The 15,370-nt window shown below is 39.4% G+C and overlaps 2 protein-coding genes across 5 annotated transcripts; one reads left to right on the top strand and one right to left on the bottom strand.

The window, feature by feature from the left end:
- The first annotated feature begins 24 nt into the window (after positions 1 to 24).
- On the top strand, positions 25 to 5,441 carry LOC111777554 (LRR repeats and ubiquitin-like domain-containing protein At2g30105). Of its 2 annotated transcripts, XM_087118520.1 has the most exons (11): positions 25 to 163; positions 247 to 313; positions 418 to 512; positions 917 to 1,078; positions 1,152 to 1,262; positions 1,357 to 1,457; positions 1,587 to 1,724; positions 1,919 to 1,967; positions 2,109 to 2,174; positions 4,778 to 4,897; positions 5,135 to 5,441. In XM_087118520.1, the coding sequence occupies exons 3-11, from the start codon at positions 438 to 440 to the stop codon at positions 5,243 to 5,245; spliced, it is 933 nt and encodes a 310-aa protein (XP_086974646.1). In that variant the 5' UTR covers positions 25 to 163; positions 247 to 313; positions 418 to 437; the 3' UTR covers positions 5,246 to 5,441. The 2 variants fall into 2 exon arrangements, with proteins under 2 accessions (XP_086974646.1, XP_023512973.2); XM_023657205.2 differs by having other exon boundaries at positions 28 to 313.
- A 589-nt stretch (positions 5,442 to 6,030) lies between these two features.
- On the bottom strand, positions 6,031 to 14,436 carry LOC111777555 (ubiquitin-activating enzyme E1 1). 3 transcript variants are annotated; one of them, XM_023657209.2, is made up of 7 exons: positions 14,189 to 14,436; positions 13,527 to 13,888; positions 12,923 to 13,140; positions 8,669 to 9,463; positions 7,560 to 8,428; positions 7,024 to 7,456; positions 6,031 to 6,916 (listed from the first exon to the last, which is right to left on the bottom strand). In XM_023657209.2, the coding sequence occupies exons 2-7, from the start codon at positions 13,669 to 13,671 to the stop codon at positions 6,320 to 6,322; spliced, it is 3,057 nt and encodes a 1,018-aa protein (XP_023512977.2). In that variant the 5' UTR covers positions 13,672 to 13,888; positions 14,189 to 14,436; the 3' UTR covers positions 6,031 to 6,319. The 3 variants fall into 3 exon arrangements, with proteins under 3 accessions (XP_023512977.2, XP_023512976.2, XP_023512974.2); XM_023657208.2 differs by having other exon boundaries at positions 13,527 to 13,912; XM_023657206.2 differs by having other exon boundaries at positions 13,527 to 13,915.
- Positions 14,437 to 15,370: the final 934 nt, after the last annotated feature.

Raw genomic sequence — 15,370 nt, forward strand, 5'->3', positions numbered from 1 at the left:
AAAAATCATAAATAAATAAATAAAGGAAGAAATTACTAAGAAGAGAAAGTAGTTGCTTCACCAACTAATCATCGTCTTCGCTCTGGAGGAACGCACCGAGGCTCCTCTCAGCCAGGGCGCGAACCAGAGATGGAGGTCGGAGCGATGGCGGCTACTTCTGAAGGTAATGGAAAGTCCATTGCAATCAACGTTAAGTTCACTGGAAAGTCGATACCGATTACTATTCCCTGCGATTCTACCGTGAAGGATCTGAAATCGCTTCTTCAACCTTTAACCAACGTCCTACCTCGTGGCCAGAAGCTCATCTTCAAAGGTTGTGGATTCTATCTCTATTTGTATGCACATGCGTTTGGTGGAAATAATTTGTCTGAGAGAGGTGGATTAGGATTGTGAGAAGTTCATTATATGTGATTTCAGGAAAGGTTTTGGCCGATGAAATGACATTGGCGGCGTCGGAGGTGGCTAATGGAGCGAAAATGATGCTCATGGCTTCTCAGGGACTGCACCAAGGGGTAGTTGGTTTTTCCATATTTTTTTCTTCAATTGAAGTCTTCTTTCTTGCATCTGGATTTCAATTTTGCTAAATCTTTATTGTGATTTCACCTATAAAATGCGTTTGAGGAAGTTACATGCCATGTCTCCTACTTTTCGCAGTTCTTAGGGTTAATTCGTTAGAACTGCGAGAAAGATGATTTTTCTGTTAAAATTTGTGGATTCATCAATATTCTGTGTGGCCGAAAAGTAAACGGAATCTATAGCGTTAGATGTTTTCATTTGAACAGTGCTGGATTTGAGATTGGGAATTTGGCAGTAAGAACAGAAGAATTTGTCTCGAGTAACCCAAAGACATAAATTGTCGTGCTCCTTCTGAAAGAAATAGCACATTAGTTTTTACTCCTTGGATTTGATTGCATAGGGTGGCCCAATCCTGCGAGAAGCGAAGCCTGGTCCCAGAGAAAGGAGTATACAAAATGAAAATAAATTGGTTGATGTTAAGCAGCGTGTCTCTGTAGATAAAAGCCGGTTGGAAAGATGGAAGGCGACTGGAGTGATAGCGTTATCTGACAGCAATTTGAAGGTATAGAACAAACCATCGTTTCTCGCAAAACAAAACAAGTTTGTGATTCTGAATTCATTGGAACCTCTCATAGGCAATTCCCAATGAAGTGTGGTCTTGTGAAACTTCAGCGAGAGTACTTGATTTGAGCCACAACTCTATTAACCATGTTCCTTCTCAAGTTGGCTGTCTAAGTTCAATGCAGGTGAAGTTAATCTCTGACTACCTTTTTCACCTTTTCATTTGAGTGGTTTAGATTCCTCTTTGTAAAATCTCTCCAATTTTATCATAATCTGCAGAAATTATTACTGAATGTTAATGAGATATCTGAAGGGTCTATAAGTTGGGACGGATTAGCGTTTTTGAAGCATCTAACAGTTTTATCTCTCTCCCATAATCTGTAAGTAGCTTCAGTTGTTTCAAGGATTAGTGGCTATCTAATTTTTGCAATATCAGAATACAAAATGCTCAAGTAAACTGTACTATATGAACCTGTACTCATTAACATCAATTAAGCTGGTTGATGCAGGTTAACTACTTTGCCTTCTGCACTTGGCAGTCTAACTTCACTAAAGCAACTGCATGTGGCTAATAACAAGCTGATGAGTCTCCCAGATGAAATAAGATTTTTGACCCGACTTGAAGTTTTGAAAGTCAGCAATAATAGGTAACACCAAGTGGCATATACTTGAACAAATTCCTCATCAATAAATCTTTATAATTGTGGTGTAGTGGTTTCTTATAAATAATTTATACTTTTTTTTTCTCGTGGTGCAGATAGTTCAACATTTTCTATATTTAATGTAAATTAATCTGTCCACTGTTTTCTATTATTAATGCATCTCTTCATACATGGCCCAGGATGAGCATTGTTCCTTCAACTATAGGGGAATGTAGTTCTCTTACAGAGGTACAAGACTTGTGCTTAAAAGAACCTTTCTTTCATACTCTTCTTACTAGTCTAGGAAATATTGATTCCCAACATTCCCCCCCTCCTCTGCCACCCCCCGGCCCCCCAAAAGTTCTATTGACGTGCTTGGCTATGGTACAGGTGGATCTGTCATCAAATCTTCTGTCGGAGTTGCCCGAGTCTCTAGGTTGTCTGCTCAATTTGAAGGTTCCTACCTACTTCATTCTATAATATCTAGTTTCTATTATCTGTTTCAACCTAAGACTTCTTGGTTCTGTTTCCAGATAATTTAAAGTAGTTTTCTGTAACTAGATACAGGGAAATGATCCACCTGTTTTAACAAAATTTGTGACAAGTATTTACGGAATTAACAGCATTACCATAACCTGAAAGCCACCCACCTTGGTCAATATTGTGATGGCTTATGTGAATCACTACTAGGAAAAATTAAAGCAGAGAAGGAGGTAACTGATTAGGTAATCCTGAGCCCAACTTGGTTTTTCTTGAAGCAAGAATACTTTGAATCAAAGATATTAACACCTCCTTATATAAAATTCAGATCAACTGAGAGATAAGGCTAGAAATATATTACCTCTTAAGCTAAAAAATCTTAGATTTGAAAACCTGCTTCTAAGTTAGTCACTCACAATGATCGAGATTTGATTAAATGACTCAGATGCAATCTACCACTTGAAATCTTAGAAATGACAAAGATGATTCTCAAATTTCTACTTGAGAGCTAAATTTTAATAATCCAAAATTTGATTTTGACATGTCAATTACGTGGGTATTTATAGCCTCTCCATAAAAGAAACCTCCAACCCTTCAAATTGTTAGACGAACACGACTCTCCACAATGGTATGATATTGTCCACTTTGAGCATAAGCTCTCATGGCTTTGCTTTGGGCTTCCCCAAAAAGCTCTCATGGCTTTGCTTTGGGCTTCCCCAAAAGGCCTCATCCCAATGGAGTTAGTATTCTTCACTTATAAACCCATGATCATTCCCTAAATTAGTCGATGTGGGACTTCCATCATCCAACACCTCCCCTCGAACAAAGTGCGGGACTTCCATCATCCAACACCTCCCCTCGAACAAAGTGCGCCTCCCCTTAATCGAGGCTCGACTCCTTTGGAGTCTTAGTCATTTTTTACTGCCTTCGAGGAGGGGCTTGGCTCCTTTTCTTTAGGAGTTCTTTGTTCGATATTTGAGGATTTGAGGATTTATCAATCTATTGGCACGACTAAGTTTAGGGCATGGCTCTGATACCATGTTAGACGAACACGACTCTCCACAATGGTATGATATTGTCCACTTTGAGCATAAGCTCTCATGGCTTTGCTTTGGGCTTCCCCAAAAGGCCTCATCCCAATGGAGTTAGTATTCCTCACTTATAAACCCATGATCATTCCCTAAATTAGTCGATGTGGGACTTCCATCATCCAACACAAATGTCACTAAAAGAAGTTAGACCATGATTGGCTACCTTTCAAATGCCCATTAAAAGGAGTTATGGCTATGGCCATGATTGACAAGCATGGTAACTCTCCACTACCCAGCTGTGAAATTAAAATAATAAATAAAATCTTCAAAGAAGTTATTCATCAAGTCATCAAGTGCTATTTGTGTTAACCTCATGCTCCACTTCAACCTTACAAATGCCGACTTCCAAAGCTCCAAATGGTTCTTCCTCAACCGAGTCAACTTGTAATACATGAAATGGAGGTTGAACCGAACCTATCCAATTTTGTAGTTGAATATTGAATGTTCTTGGCCTTTGATCGTGTAATAGGTTCAGTTGGAACATCTAGAACATCATGATCCTTATCAGTAACTTTGATTGAATACTTCTTGACGCTAAAATCTGACCCAGCTTGAGAATTGGCCTTTCTTCATCCTTTTTCTCCAATCTTCCTCAAGAGTTCTATTTCCAATTGCTTTTGTCCGGTGAAAAAAGCCTGGCAAGGGGAAATTGGATAAGGCTCTGATCTATCGAACGTCAGCAACTGCTGATACAAACCACTAGGTCAGGTGTTTTGAATGAGACGTAAGTTTCCACAGAGCATACTCCCAACCTAGTAACCTAAACTAATTTCACTGGATAAGCTCGTGACCTTGAAATTCGGCATTAAAAAGATTATGTTATCTTAGATATGTGACTATCATAGCTTAAATTTCAACTTCAGAAAAACATCTAAGTTCGTGAATTGCTTCTTTAACCATTAGGTGATGATGGGTTTTCTTAATAGACTTTCGAACTTCCTCTTCTTTAAGGGACATTCCAACGAGCTACATACAATATGAAAATAATGGCTGTTGAATCATATTTGGCCAACTGTTAGTTCGGGAAACTTTGATCATTTAACATTTCACCACTTCCCTCAACTGTAGGCTCATGAAAATTTGACTCACAAGAGCCATCTACTGTAGTGGGTTAAATCTACAGTAAAGAGAAAGGGAAAACGAACTAAAAAGTAACATATTTTGTTCTCTTCTTACATTTTATTATAATGGCTCGTCTATATTATGAAATCTCTTATCTGAACAGTTTTTGTGAAGTGAAAAACATTTGAGAACTAATTAAAAATCTATTCTAATTTATATTCTGTGATGACATGTTGAGAAACACATTAACACTTTCGTGATTTTAGTAGACTACGCTAAATCTTGCTCCTAATTTCTCACAATCAGAATTTTCCATCAACATATCTGTGACTCCCAACAAATGTAGTAGGTATATGAGCTGGGTGTAAGGTTTGTACAAATTTCAATAGAAGATTCCTGTCTTAATTATTCTGTCATGCGTTGCAGGCTTTGCACCTCAGTCATAATGGCCTAAGGTCCCTACCTTGTACATTATTTAAGATGTGCATCCACCTATCTACACTCGATCTCCACAACACAGAAATCACCATAGACCTCCTCCGACAGGTGTGTGCTCATGCTGCAATTAGTTTCAAAATATTTATACGCAGTACATACTCATCACATTCAAGATTTGACACCTCTTTGAATGATGTTTTATTTTATTTCATCAACTCAAAACATTTCCTTAGTGCTTTTTTATTATGGTAGAGATTGAATGGAGGTAGTAGTACTTGAATTTTTTTCTCTATTAGTTTGGATCAATTTAGGACTCTTGAATAATCTGAGTACCTTTTGTGACAGTATGAAGGATGGGAAGCTTTTGATGAACGTCGACGTTTGAAGCATCAGAAACAACTCGATTTTCGGGTAATGAGGCAGGCTGATTTTGATGAAGGTGCTGATAAACATTGATGCCTCATTGCTTTTGAAGTTAACATGTATGTAACAACTGTCTCGGTTATTCTTTAAATTACAGTCGGTTAAATTAATGCGACCATTCTTGGTCCTACCTGAAACCAGAAATTTTCAGGCAACTCAACTACACTTGTTATATTGTGCCGTTGAAAAAGATTGTTGGCCAATTATTTGGGATGGCATGGACCGTCAATCATGTATGTGCCTTTTATACTTTTAAAAACAAAATTTTCTAAAAAAATTAATTTTCTTAGTTTTGACCCAATTTAGTCAACTCAAATCCTAGCCGGTCCTCTTTGGGCTTTCCCTCCACGGCTGTCCGATATTGTCCTCTTTGTCCTCTTTGGACTTTCTCTTTCGGGCTTCTCCTCAAGGCTTTCCACGGCAGATATTGTCCTCTTTGAACTTTCCCTCAAGGCTTTCCTCGGCTAGCAGATATTATTCTCTTTGGACTTTCCCTTTCAGGCTTCCCCTCCAGGCTTTAAAATCCCTTTCGGGCTTTTTCCTTCAAAGCTTTAAAACTCCTTTCGGGCTTTCCCTCAAGGCTTTAAGACGGCCTATGTAGGAGAAAGGTTTCCACACCCTTACAAAGGGTTGATTTGTTCTCCACACCCTTAAAAAATCAAATACTTGTCTATTTCCAAGAACAGATTAAACTCCAATTTGAAACATTTAATTCACAATAATTAGACTTTGACGTAAAGGCCAATCAGAACTCTTAAACAAGCGAGAAATGAGGATGTTAATATCATTGCAACCATGAGGAAAGGGAGGAAAAGGTGTTGTAAAGCAGAGAAAAAGCACTATGAACTTAACCTTGTGCGAGGAACCACAAACATCCCAAAGCCAGTGAGATTGGTGGAGATTTAACTCCAACCAAACCCATACGTTAAGGGTATATTATATTTTGCACAAATCAAAGTTCCTTCCAAGTTCTTATATGAATACGTGACCTGTGTCCGCCCATTTAATATTTGAATACTCTCGGAGCTCTGGAGTACTAAACACTTTTAAAAGACTGTAAAACAATGTCTGATCAAAGTCGAAGAACGATCCCGCGAAGAAGAGAACCTAACGGAAGTAAACCGACACCAGAGGGATGTCAATATCATTATCCTCGTCATCCTCACATGCTACGACAACATCCAAATGTCGACGGTATGGAGGCAGTTCCACCTTGGCAACATCTCGAACTAAATCAACTACCTTCTTGTCCATTCGATCTCTGTGTCGAGGGAACATACTATTGTACAGGAGACAGCTACCGCACGAGATGCTGTAGGCATTCAATCCCTTGTTCTTCAACCATTCAATAAGTTGTCTGAGTGTAGGGTTGTCTTTGATGATCCATCTGTCCCAGACAGTCCAGCTCATGTCCCGGTGCTTAATGACCTTGGGCGGGACTGGCTCGGCCATGGAGAACAGAGGCAACGCAAGGTTTGCAAACGTGTTGCGGTAATCCTCCACCTTGTGACCGCCATCTAGAACTTTGTACAGTTCGAGGCAGACGAGACCTGTAGCCATTGCAGTAGAGGTAGCAATGGCGGGGATGATCCTTCCAGCAATGAACTTGGCTTTCAACTTGTCTACTTCAGGAATGCTGTAATTCCTCGCTCTCATGTTAGCCAGCCCAGCTATGAGATCCATATGGAAATTCGAATCATCATCCTGCACCATCCAAACTAAGCTAGTTAGATTTACACCATTGATTCTAAGATCTCCAGAAATATTTTTTATCACACATAACAATATCAATAAATCCTCTAACGAACGACCTTCTCAAACTGGATCGGTTTCATCCTGAATCCCTCTGGTAGCTTCCTGCGTGTATCCTCCAATTTGTTCACCAGGTCGTGGATAACGGCCGCATCGTCAACCGATGCTGTAGAGAGACTGGTAGCCTTCTCATCAGTCACAATCTTGGCATCCTTTTTGGGCATAAAATCTGGTACCATAACTCGGTCAACTGCATCGGCCAATTTCGTGGGGTTCTTAACCCAGTCAGGAATCGGGATGGCATATGATTCTGCTCTTAGTATAGCCGCCGCCAAAACAAAATGAAGGTAGCTTTGATCGGCAGTTGAAAACTGGAGTGGATGGGGAAATCTCTTTGGGGCAGACCAGAATGGTGCCCCATTGCTAGTTACAGCATCTTCAGGAAATGTGTATATCAACTGCTTTACACGGTTCGAAAAATAATCTTCAAACCTGTCGAAGTTATAATATCACAACAGGAATCAATAACATTAAACAACTGAAAATCAAAAGTTAAATGGAGACAGATGAGAGTTGAGAATATGAAGAACAGTACTTCAAGCGAGCCCACGTGATGCAGTCTTCAAACGTCTCGCATCTTTCTCTATCAAGACACTCGAGAATGCGCTCTAAAGTGTCCCTAGACTGAGCATCACCAGCATTCATCATTGCAGAAGTGTATTCACTGGGATTTGATAGATAAGCGTTCACATCAGTAGGAGTCTTCTCAAGCAAGCCCTCAAACTCGGATCGAGCCCATGTCAAACAGTGGTCGATATTATGTGGAAACGAATGCACAGTGCACATGGGCGCTTGTTTCTCAGGGGGGTCTCTTGATGCCCCATAGTTTTCAGTCAGGTGAGGAATGACCATTTGAGTATTGCATTTAGCACCAAGAGTTCCAGATTCTAAAAGTGGTTTCTGGAAGTATAAGCACCTTTGATCGACATAGAGCCTTGCATTTACATTGTCTAGTGCGTTAACCACGACATTCAAATTCTCCCAAAAGCTATCATCGAACACGTTTTCAGTCTCGGGACTAACACGATTCTGCAAAGCTTCGATGTTGAGGTGCTTATTAATTGCAACAGCAGCAGAAGCAGCAACAGTAGATTTCGCCTGCCCAATGTTCCAGTCACGGAAAAGGAACTGCCGACTAAGGTTGCTTTTTTCAATTACATCATCATCCGTAATCGTTAGCTTCCCTTCGTTGCTACATGAAACTCCCATAAGTGCAAGGTTCTTCAAGAACTCACAACCTAGAGCACCAGATCCAACCATAAAGACTTTGGCATTTTCCAGTTTCTTCTGGAGTTTAGACCCAAACACAGAAATCTGTGCATCATAACGACTATTCAAGGGTCTAAAATCACTGGCTTCCAATGACTCTGTGGGAAGAGACTCCAACGAGTCGAAATAGAAGAACTGCATATCGGAAAGAAAATACCATAACGATGCAAGAAATAGTAACCAGATGACAATACCAGCATGCAGGGAGAGTTATTGCAACAACTTCACTGTTCCCATAGATTATGATCTAATTCATATAAGCAGAGAGAGATGCAAACTTGTATATACTTCATTGAACAAAAAGGTCAAAGGCGTTGCAACACGAAGGTCGTTAAGGCATATTTATCAGACTCAAAACATAAGTAATCTACTAACCTGGACAAGTGGATGGAACTTTCCAGAGCACGCTTTGAGAACCTCTTGAGCTACAATACCACCAAACATGGCAGCCATCGGATTCAGTACTGCCTTGGCACCAAATGCAAAATGTCTCAAAAGCTTGGGATTAATATCTTCGACTCTCCCGTCTCCTAGACTCTCGTTAACATTACTGGCAACAGAAATCAGCTTCTGAGCATCCTCCTCAGAACCAGCAACTGGTAGGCGACCCAACTCAGTCACGAATTTATCCAAGGCCAGGAATGCCAAGTGTAGGAGAGGAGGACGATCGAACTTGGAGAAATCACTGAGAAGGAAGTCACCAGGATCGTTGATTGCTTCTCTTAATGGCTTGAAGTTCAACATCTTGGGCTCTTTCACCTGTGTGACAATGCCACCTTTCTCATAGCTACCGAAGTTTGTAGTATCCTCCTCAAGAGTAAATGAATAGGCCCTGCAATTTTTAATCCTTCTCGGCTTCCCATCATTCAGCTCTGTCATACCATGAACTTCAGAAAACACCACAAGATCTCCATCCTGAAACTCAAGCCTCTCATCATCAACACAGGAAACGAGTGCAGGATTGTCATTGCTAATGGACGCAATTATGCCAGTGTGTGGGTCCTCTCCATACACATCATAAACAGTGAACTCAGGACCAAAGTCACAAAATACCGAACCAAAGAGCCCTCTAACTTCAGTCTTGATAAATGCAATAGGAGGCTGGTGGTTATGACAGAAGTCATTGAATTCCATAGCCTTGTCAAGGCCAGTATCAGTGAAAACAACAACCTGCATCCACAGAAAAGCTACATCATGTGCATGGAACTCATATACATGAAAAATAAGCACATATAATTGATGTTAACTCCATGTATTATATTTTTTAACTACCAGAAGTCATGATCCTTTCTATGAATTTGCAACCAGTTGAAAATTTGATAAAAAAAAAATTTATGGTGATTTTATCATCTCAAAACTGCATTTTTTGTTTAAATTTTCAGTTTTCCTTTCCTTTTTCTTTTTAATAATAAAGAATTTCGTTCCTAGTATGATATTGAAAGGGGGAACTCCAAGGGCAAGATTACAAAAGGCCTTATAAATTCAAGAGGAGAAGAGTAGCTATAGGTATGGAAAAGAGCCACAAACAACCACATTAACTATAGCCTCAAAAGAACTACGAAATGAGAGACTCTAATAAAATTATCCCAAAGAACCTTCTTTCATTTAACATTTTCAGATAATAAGAAAGAGCTTATGAGCTGTTTTCCTCGTAGTTTGATGAGCTCCAATCCACATTTTTAGTATGGAATTTCTATTTTTTCTCTTCAATAAGAAACAGTATGTTTTGAATTTCAGTACTTTTAGGTCTAGGAGTGAACAGTGAATGAAATTTGTACATCGTCTCCCAAGTCCCCAACTCTTAACATTTAGTAAAACTCAAGGGTGAGGTCTTCTGAGAGAAGGAAGCTGAGGAAGAGCGGTAGAAAGATAATATTGTCATTTGGCTGAAATTTATCAATCCGATATAATCAATCAGGAACAATTTCCTGTAATGGAACTCAGTTGATACTGTTTATATTTAAATATATGTACAATCTTAAGCAGCACTTGGCATAGACTTCATTAATATTTTGTAACCTTCAGGTACAAGTGTCTAGATCTGAACGCACTCATGCTCGGAGCTTATGTCTAACACCCTCACCAGTAAGAGCAGAAAATGGAAATCAGTGAATCGCTTTGTGAACAGAACACCTTTTGAACAATCTAGGTACACCTCAATGCCTTCAAGAACACAGGAGCATTTCAGAGTGGGTCATTTTGTCTAGAGCGGACCCTGAAGGTCAAAAATCGTAACCAACCACCACCCGGAAAAAATCACTGTCAATATCTCGCTCTTCAACATAGCCTGAGATCAAAACCTCTCCAATATCCGTCTCAAACCAACCTTCCTTGAGCAATCTAATAAACGTCACTCATTTGAAACTTCTCAAATAATCAACCCCCCATCCCTGTTCACCTTCAACATGTTCTCAAAGTCAAGTACTACAATTAAATGGCAATTTCCATAAATGCAGGAATTTGGCCTTTGATATCCAGAGGTTAGGTGTCCCGGTTGTACTTTTTCAACCGTGCAGCATCATGATCTTGACACGCTCACGACCAACCTTAAGGGAAACTCAAGCCCCATATTTTTATTTCGTCCAGCTTTGTGGTTTCATCAGACCTTAGGCGAGGTTTGTCTTCACCAATCGAACATCGATCGTGCAAAATCCAAGCTTGTTCGGCCACACACGCTTCCTGGGCGATGTTCAATCATCTGCGACATAACTGACTTGCCTCTACTCGGAGCCAAGGTCTCTCAATGCAACACCGCATCTCATTTTGTCATCTTGGTTCCCAACAACATGGCCCCATATATCTTGATGTCATTTCAAGTCACAGGGTGTCGTCGGCCATCCTAACTCACTCGGTCATGCCATCGAGAATAGGCCCACGTGTCGATCATAATCTCAAGACATTCCAAACATCCATCCATCTAGGTTCTTATCGAGGCATTGGCCCTCCCGTGCCCATGCCATGTAATTTACAGATATCATACGGAATAGCGACAGGTGCAAAATCCAACCTCCGATACTCGGGCAGGGACACAATACTGGCACACCCATGCCGCCTGAAAAATGTCCTTGAAAAACGCATTTCAAAGGAAGCCGCCTGAAAAATGCCATTGAAAAACCCATTTCAAAGGAAGCCGTCTGAGACACTCATCTCGAAACACTCGCATAGGTCACAGGGCCTAGGGGTGGTGGAGAGCTGACACGATGCTTTCCCCTATAGTACAATTTGAGGCATTTCCAAACTGGCGGTGTAAACATGATTTTAGTGAACGAACATACAGTGTCGTGGAGCATCCGTCCAATGTTCGATTGATACCAAATTTGATGGGCTTATCATATTTCCTATGGACAAATTTGACTCTAGAATCGCATGCCCAAATTTCCTCCAGAACCCCGACTTCCAAGGTTAAGGCCCGAGGCCCTACCCAACCCCCTTCAACAAGCCTATCTGTGATGTTGATGTCCACTCATTGTTCCTATCTTGCTTATGTCTTTACCTCTTCAATACACACATATATGGTGTGTTGAATGATGCACCGTCCTCCTCGATCGCATCATGGCATTCTTCTATATTGGTCCTTGCGTGGCCGAATGAGAGCCTCTTGAGAGTCGCCACCTTGCTTGTCTCAACGTGAGGGTCACAACCTACTCTCTTCATAGTATGGTTGTGACACTATGCAACATCATCTTACTTCGAAGCATATCACAAAATGTGACACTATGCAACATCATCTTACTTCTGAATCAAGGGAGACTCCTCCAACACACCTCCACTTAGTAGGAAATTTTGGAGTCCAAAGGAGCGGAATAGTAAGGCTATGGAGCCCAAGAGTTTCTCTATTGAATTCTTTAAGAAGTCTAGAAACCTTCTCAAGTATGATATCGCGAAAATGTTGGGGCTTTTTAAAAAAGGTATTGCCATTGTACCACTGGCACTTTGAAGAATGCAACTCCCTAAAAGAGTTAACAGTGGTCGTTTAGAGTTCTCTAATTGAGGCTTCAACACTTACAAAAATATGCATCCAAAATGCTCATTCCGACCAAATTGGTGTAATAGTCACAAGAAAACAAAAGGCTCTCTCATTGGATCATTTTTGTGCACTGAAAATTTTGGTGGGATCTCTAAAATCAAATTGAACTTTGACATCAGGATGCAGTTCAGGAGTATGGGAAGGTATCATCACCATTTCAAATGGTAACTTTGGAGATGATCTACCATGGATCTTGTGCTCAGTAGGCTAATATAAAGAAACAGTCTACTAAGGTTATAACATAAAAATGATACATGACACAAGAATCTAAGACATAAGCTCACAATTATAAACAAATAAAGTGAGGAGAATACCAGTTGACCTTCATCAGAAGGTCATGTGGGATTCTCAAATTAGATGACCATAACTTCTACAGTTCTATACAAAATTCCAGACAAAATAATAGAGAAATATGAACATTTGGAAGTGAAGTGTAGGCCTTGACACTAAACTTCTTATTTCGCATATAATGTATCAAACGGTTTTAAAAAGCTAGGCTTCCAATTCCAATGGATGCGTTTTTTTAGGAACACATGTAGTATATGATGAGTCTAACCACTCCTTAAAGAAATGAGTAGAAAATATGCATAAAGATAGAATACCTCAAATTCGGAAAGTTGTTCTTTCACTAACTTAGTCATCAAGGTGTGTACAATGACAGAATTGTTGAGATCTTGCAACTTCTGAGCAGAGGCAAGTGCTCTATTTTTGCCAATATCACTCTCTGAGAACACAAAATTACTAGACAGATCCCATAACTCCACTATACCTTCGTCATGCAAGGTCACAGACTTCACCCCAGCAAGGATAACATTCTTTGCTGCAGGAAGAGACGCAATAAATCATCATTAAAATAGAAAACTTAAGAACTAAACATTAAGAGCCAAAAGTAAGCAAGCATGAAGATAATCTCCTCGCAAATCAAATCCAAATAAGATCACAAGATCAAGCAAAAACTGAAAGCACAATCAGCTTAAATGAAAGACCAAGAGAATTCGCTTCAATGTAAACATATATACACACACACATATATATAGGAGTTGACATTTTAAGCCAAAAAGGTCGACCGTCAGATGCTCGTTAGTTATTAATGAACATCTAGCATGGCCAAAAACAAAAAGACACAGGTACCAGATCCTAAACATGCAAGGGAGCGGATCAGTATAGGCAAAATTAGCAAAAAAAAGGAGTTCCGTCAGTATTTACCAATCTCAGCGCCAAGACCTTGCATCCCCGAAATGAGGACATTGGACGCAAAAAGCTTCCGCATGGTTTCGCGGCCATACACAGCAAGTTGTCGGCTATGCAGATCCTCATCAATATCCGGCGGATTAGAATTAGCCGAGGCCATGATCAACGATGCACCGTCGTACACGATGTTGTTAGCACCGGTGGCAACGGCAGCTACCTTACTGTTGGCGTTGGAGTCGGAATCGATCCGCTGCTTCTTGATCAGAGACGCACCCTCGTTGCGAACGCTGTTGTTGCTGTTGTTGTTGTTGTTGTTACTGCTGCTGCTGTTATCAGTTTTTTCTTCTACAGCCACACCTTCTTCACCAGCTCTCTTCCTGGGAAGCATAAAGTGCAGTAGGCTGCTGAAAACCCCAAAAGACCTCAGCATGATGAAGAAAACAAGCAATACAACAAAACCCAGAAATAATTCATCAAGAACTCCGCCATAAACCTCTCGAAACACTAAAAGATCACCGATCGGAGGAAGACCGATAAACCCTAGCTCAGGCCACATGATCCAGGAAATGGGCACAGATTTGAAAGTGCAAAGGAACAACGAAACAAAAACAAAAACAAAAACAAAAAAGAGAGAGAAAAGGAGATTAATTAAGAGAAAAAGGGAGAAGGAAACGTACCGATTAGGAGCGTAAACGAAGATGAAGGAAGGAATCTGAAGGGGGAAATGGGGGATGTGGCGCAGTGGCGATGAAGACGGTTAAAGCTCTTGGAATTGAGGTGGAATCCAGAGGTTTCTTGGAGAGGAAATGGAAGGTGAAAAGGGTTCATATATGGAAGAGAAGAAGGGCAAATATGGTTTTTTGCAGGGACATGGTTTATCGATCTCTAGGGTTTGGGGCCTCGGGAAGATTGGGGACAGATGCTGTTTATTCCTCTCTCCATTGCGGGAGAAAAAGAGGAAAAACAGAAATGCTTCGGTACGGTAAGGAACACGCTACTCTCGCTACATCTGCCCTTTATTTTCCTTTATTTATTTATTTATTTTTACTTCATTTTTTTAATTATTATACTTAACTAAATGGATGTCAAAATATTATTCTATTACAAGTTGCTATTGGACATTTTATTTTTTAAGAATATGGATTCGAGCTTATGACATACGAAGTCAAGATACGTTCAACCACAATTACATTGACAATTATATAGTTAGTCAAATTTAGAGAATTTTCTAAGGTAAAAGCTTAAAATCGCGATTAATTGTTGGAGATTCTAGCTAATATTGGTGCTTATAACGTGTCGGACCTCTATAGAGGGACAAGAATCAAAATATTTTGTTTCACAAAAAACGTGGGCTCTCGTTATAGTGAGATAATTAAGAGAAAAAATAGATTTATTTGTAAGTCAATGTAAAAAGATATTTAACTTAAAATTAAAAAAAAATATATATATATATACATTTGTTAAAATAAACGAAGTTAAAAAAAAATCACATCTTTAAAGATTAGAAATCTATAAATGAACGAAACTTATGATATTAATTTTTATTTTTTATATTGTTTTTAAAATAAATAAAACAGAAAACAGAAAATGAATCTTTGTTTTCACGTGTGCTATTTAATGCTTACCGAAACGACGTGCCTATAAATGACTGCACACAGTTTCTAATTTAATGTAAATGGAATAAATAAACAACAACATAATAAGAAAACATTCAAAAAAAAAATTTAAAAAAAAACTTTTAAATTATATTTTAAAATAGAAAATAGCACGACACATAAATCATAAATGCAGGCACTAATTCAATGCCATTTTGTTTTTTATTTTTAATTTTAAATTATGTCTGTATGCATGTATTAACG

This window comes from Cucurbita pepo, chromosome 16 (genome assembly GCF_057944985.1).
Source record: "Cucurbita pepo subsp. pepo isolate OVF chromosome 16, ASM5794498v1, whole genome shotgun sequence".
Classification (NCBI taxonomy): Eukaryota; Viridiplantae; Streptophyta; class Magnoliopsida; order Cucurbitales; family Cucurbitaceae; genus Cucurbita; species Cucurbita pepo.

Excerpts from the sequence above, each read along its gene's own strand:
- LOC111777554 (XM_023657205.2), top strand. The coding sequence starts at position 130 with ATGGAGGTCGGAGCGATGGCGGCTACTTCTGAAGGTAATGGAAAGTCC. Across the intron at positions 1,263-1,356 it reads GCTGTCTAAGTTCAATGCAG|AAATTATTACTGAATGTTAA; the intron begins GTGAAGTTAATC and ends CATAATCTGCAG. Across the intron at positions 1,968-2,108 it reads AATGTAGTTCTCTTACAGAG|GTGGATCTGTCATCAAATCT; the intron begins GTACAAGACTTG and ends GCTATGGTACAG.
- LOC111777555 (XM_023657208.2), bottom strand. The coding sequence starts at position 13,899 with ATGCTTCCCAGGAAGAGAGCTGGTGAAGAAGGTGTGGCTGTAGAAGAA. Across the intron at positions 13,141-13,526 it reads AGGTCTTGGCGCTGAGATTG|CAAAGAATGTTATCCTTGCT; the intron begins GTAAATACTGAC and ends CTCTTCCTGCAG. Across the intron at positions 7,457-7,559 it reads ATCACGTGGGCTCGCTTGAA|GTTTGAAGATTATTTTTCGA; the intron begins GTACTGTTCTTC and ends TAACTTCGACAG.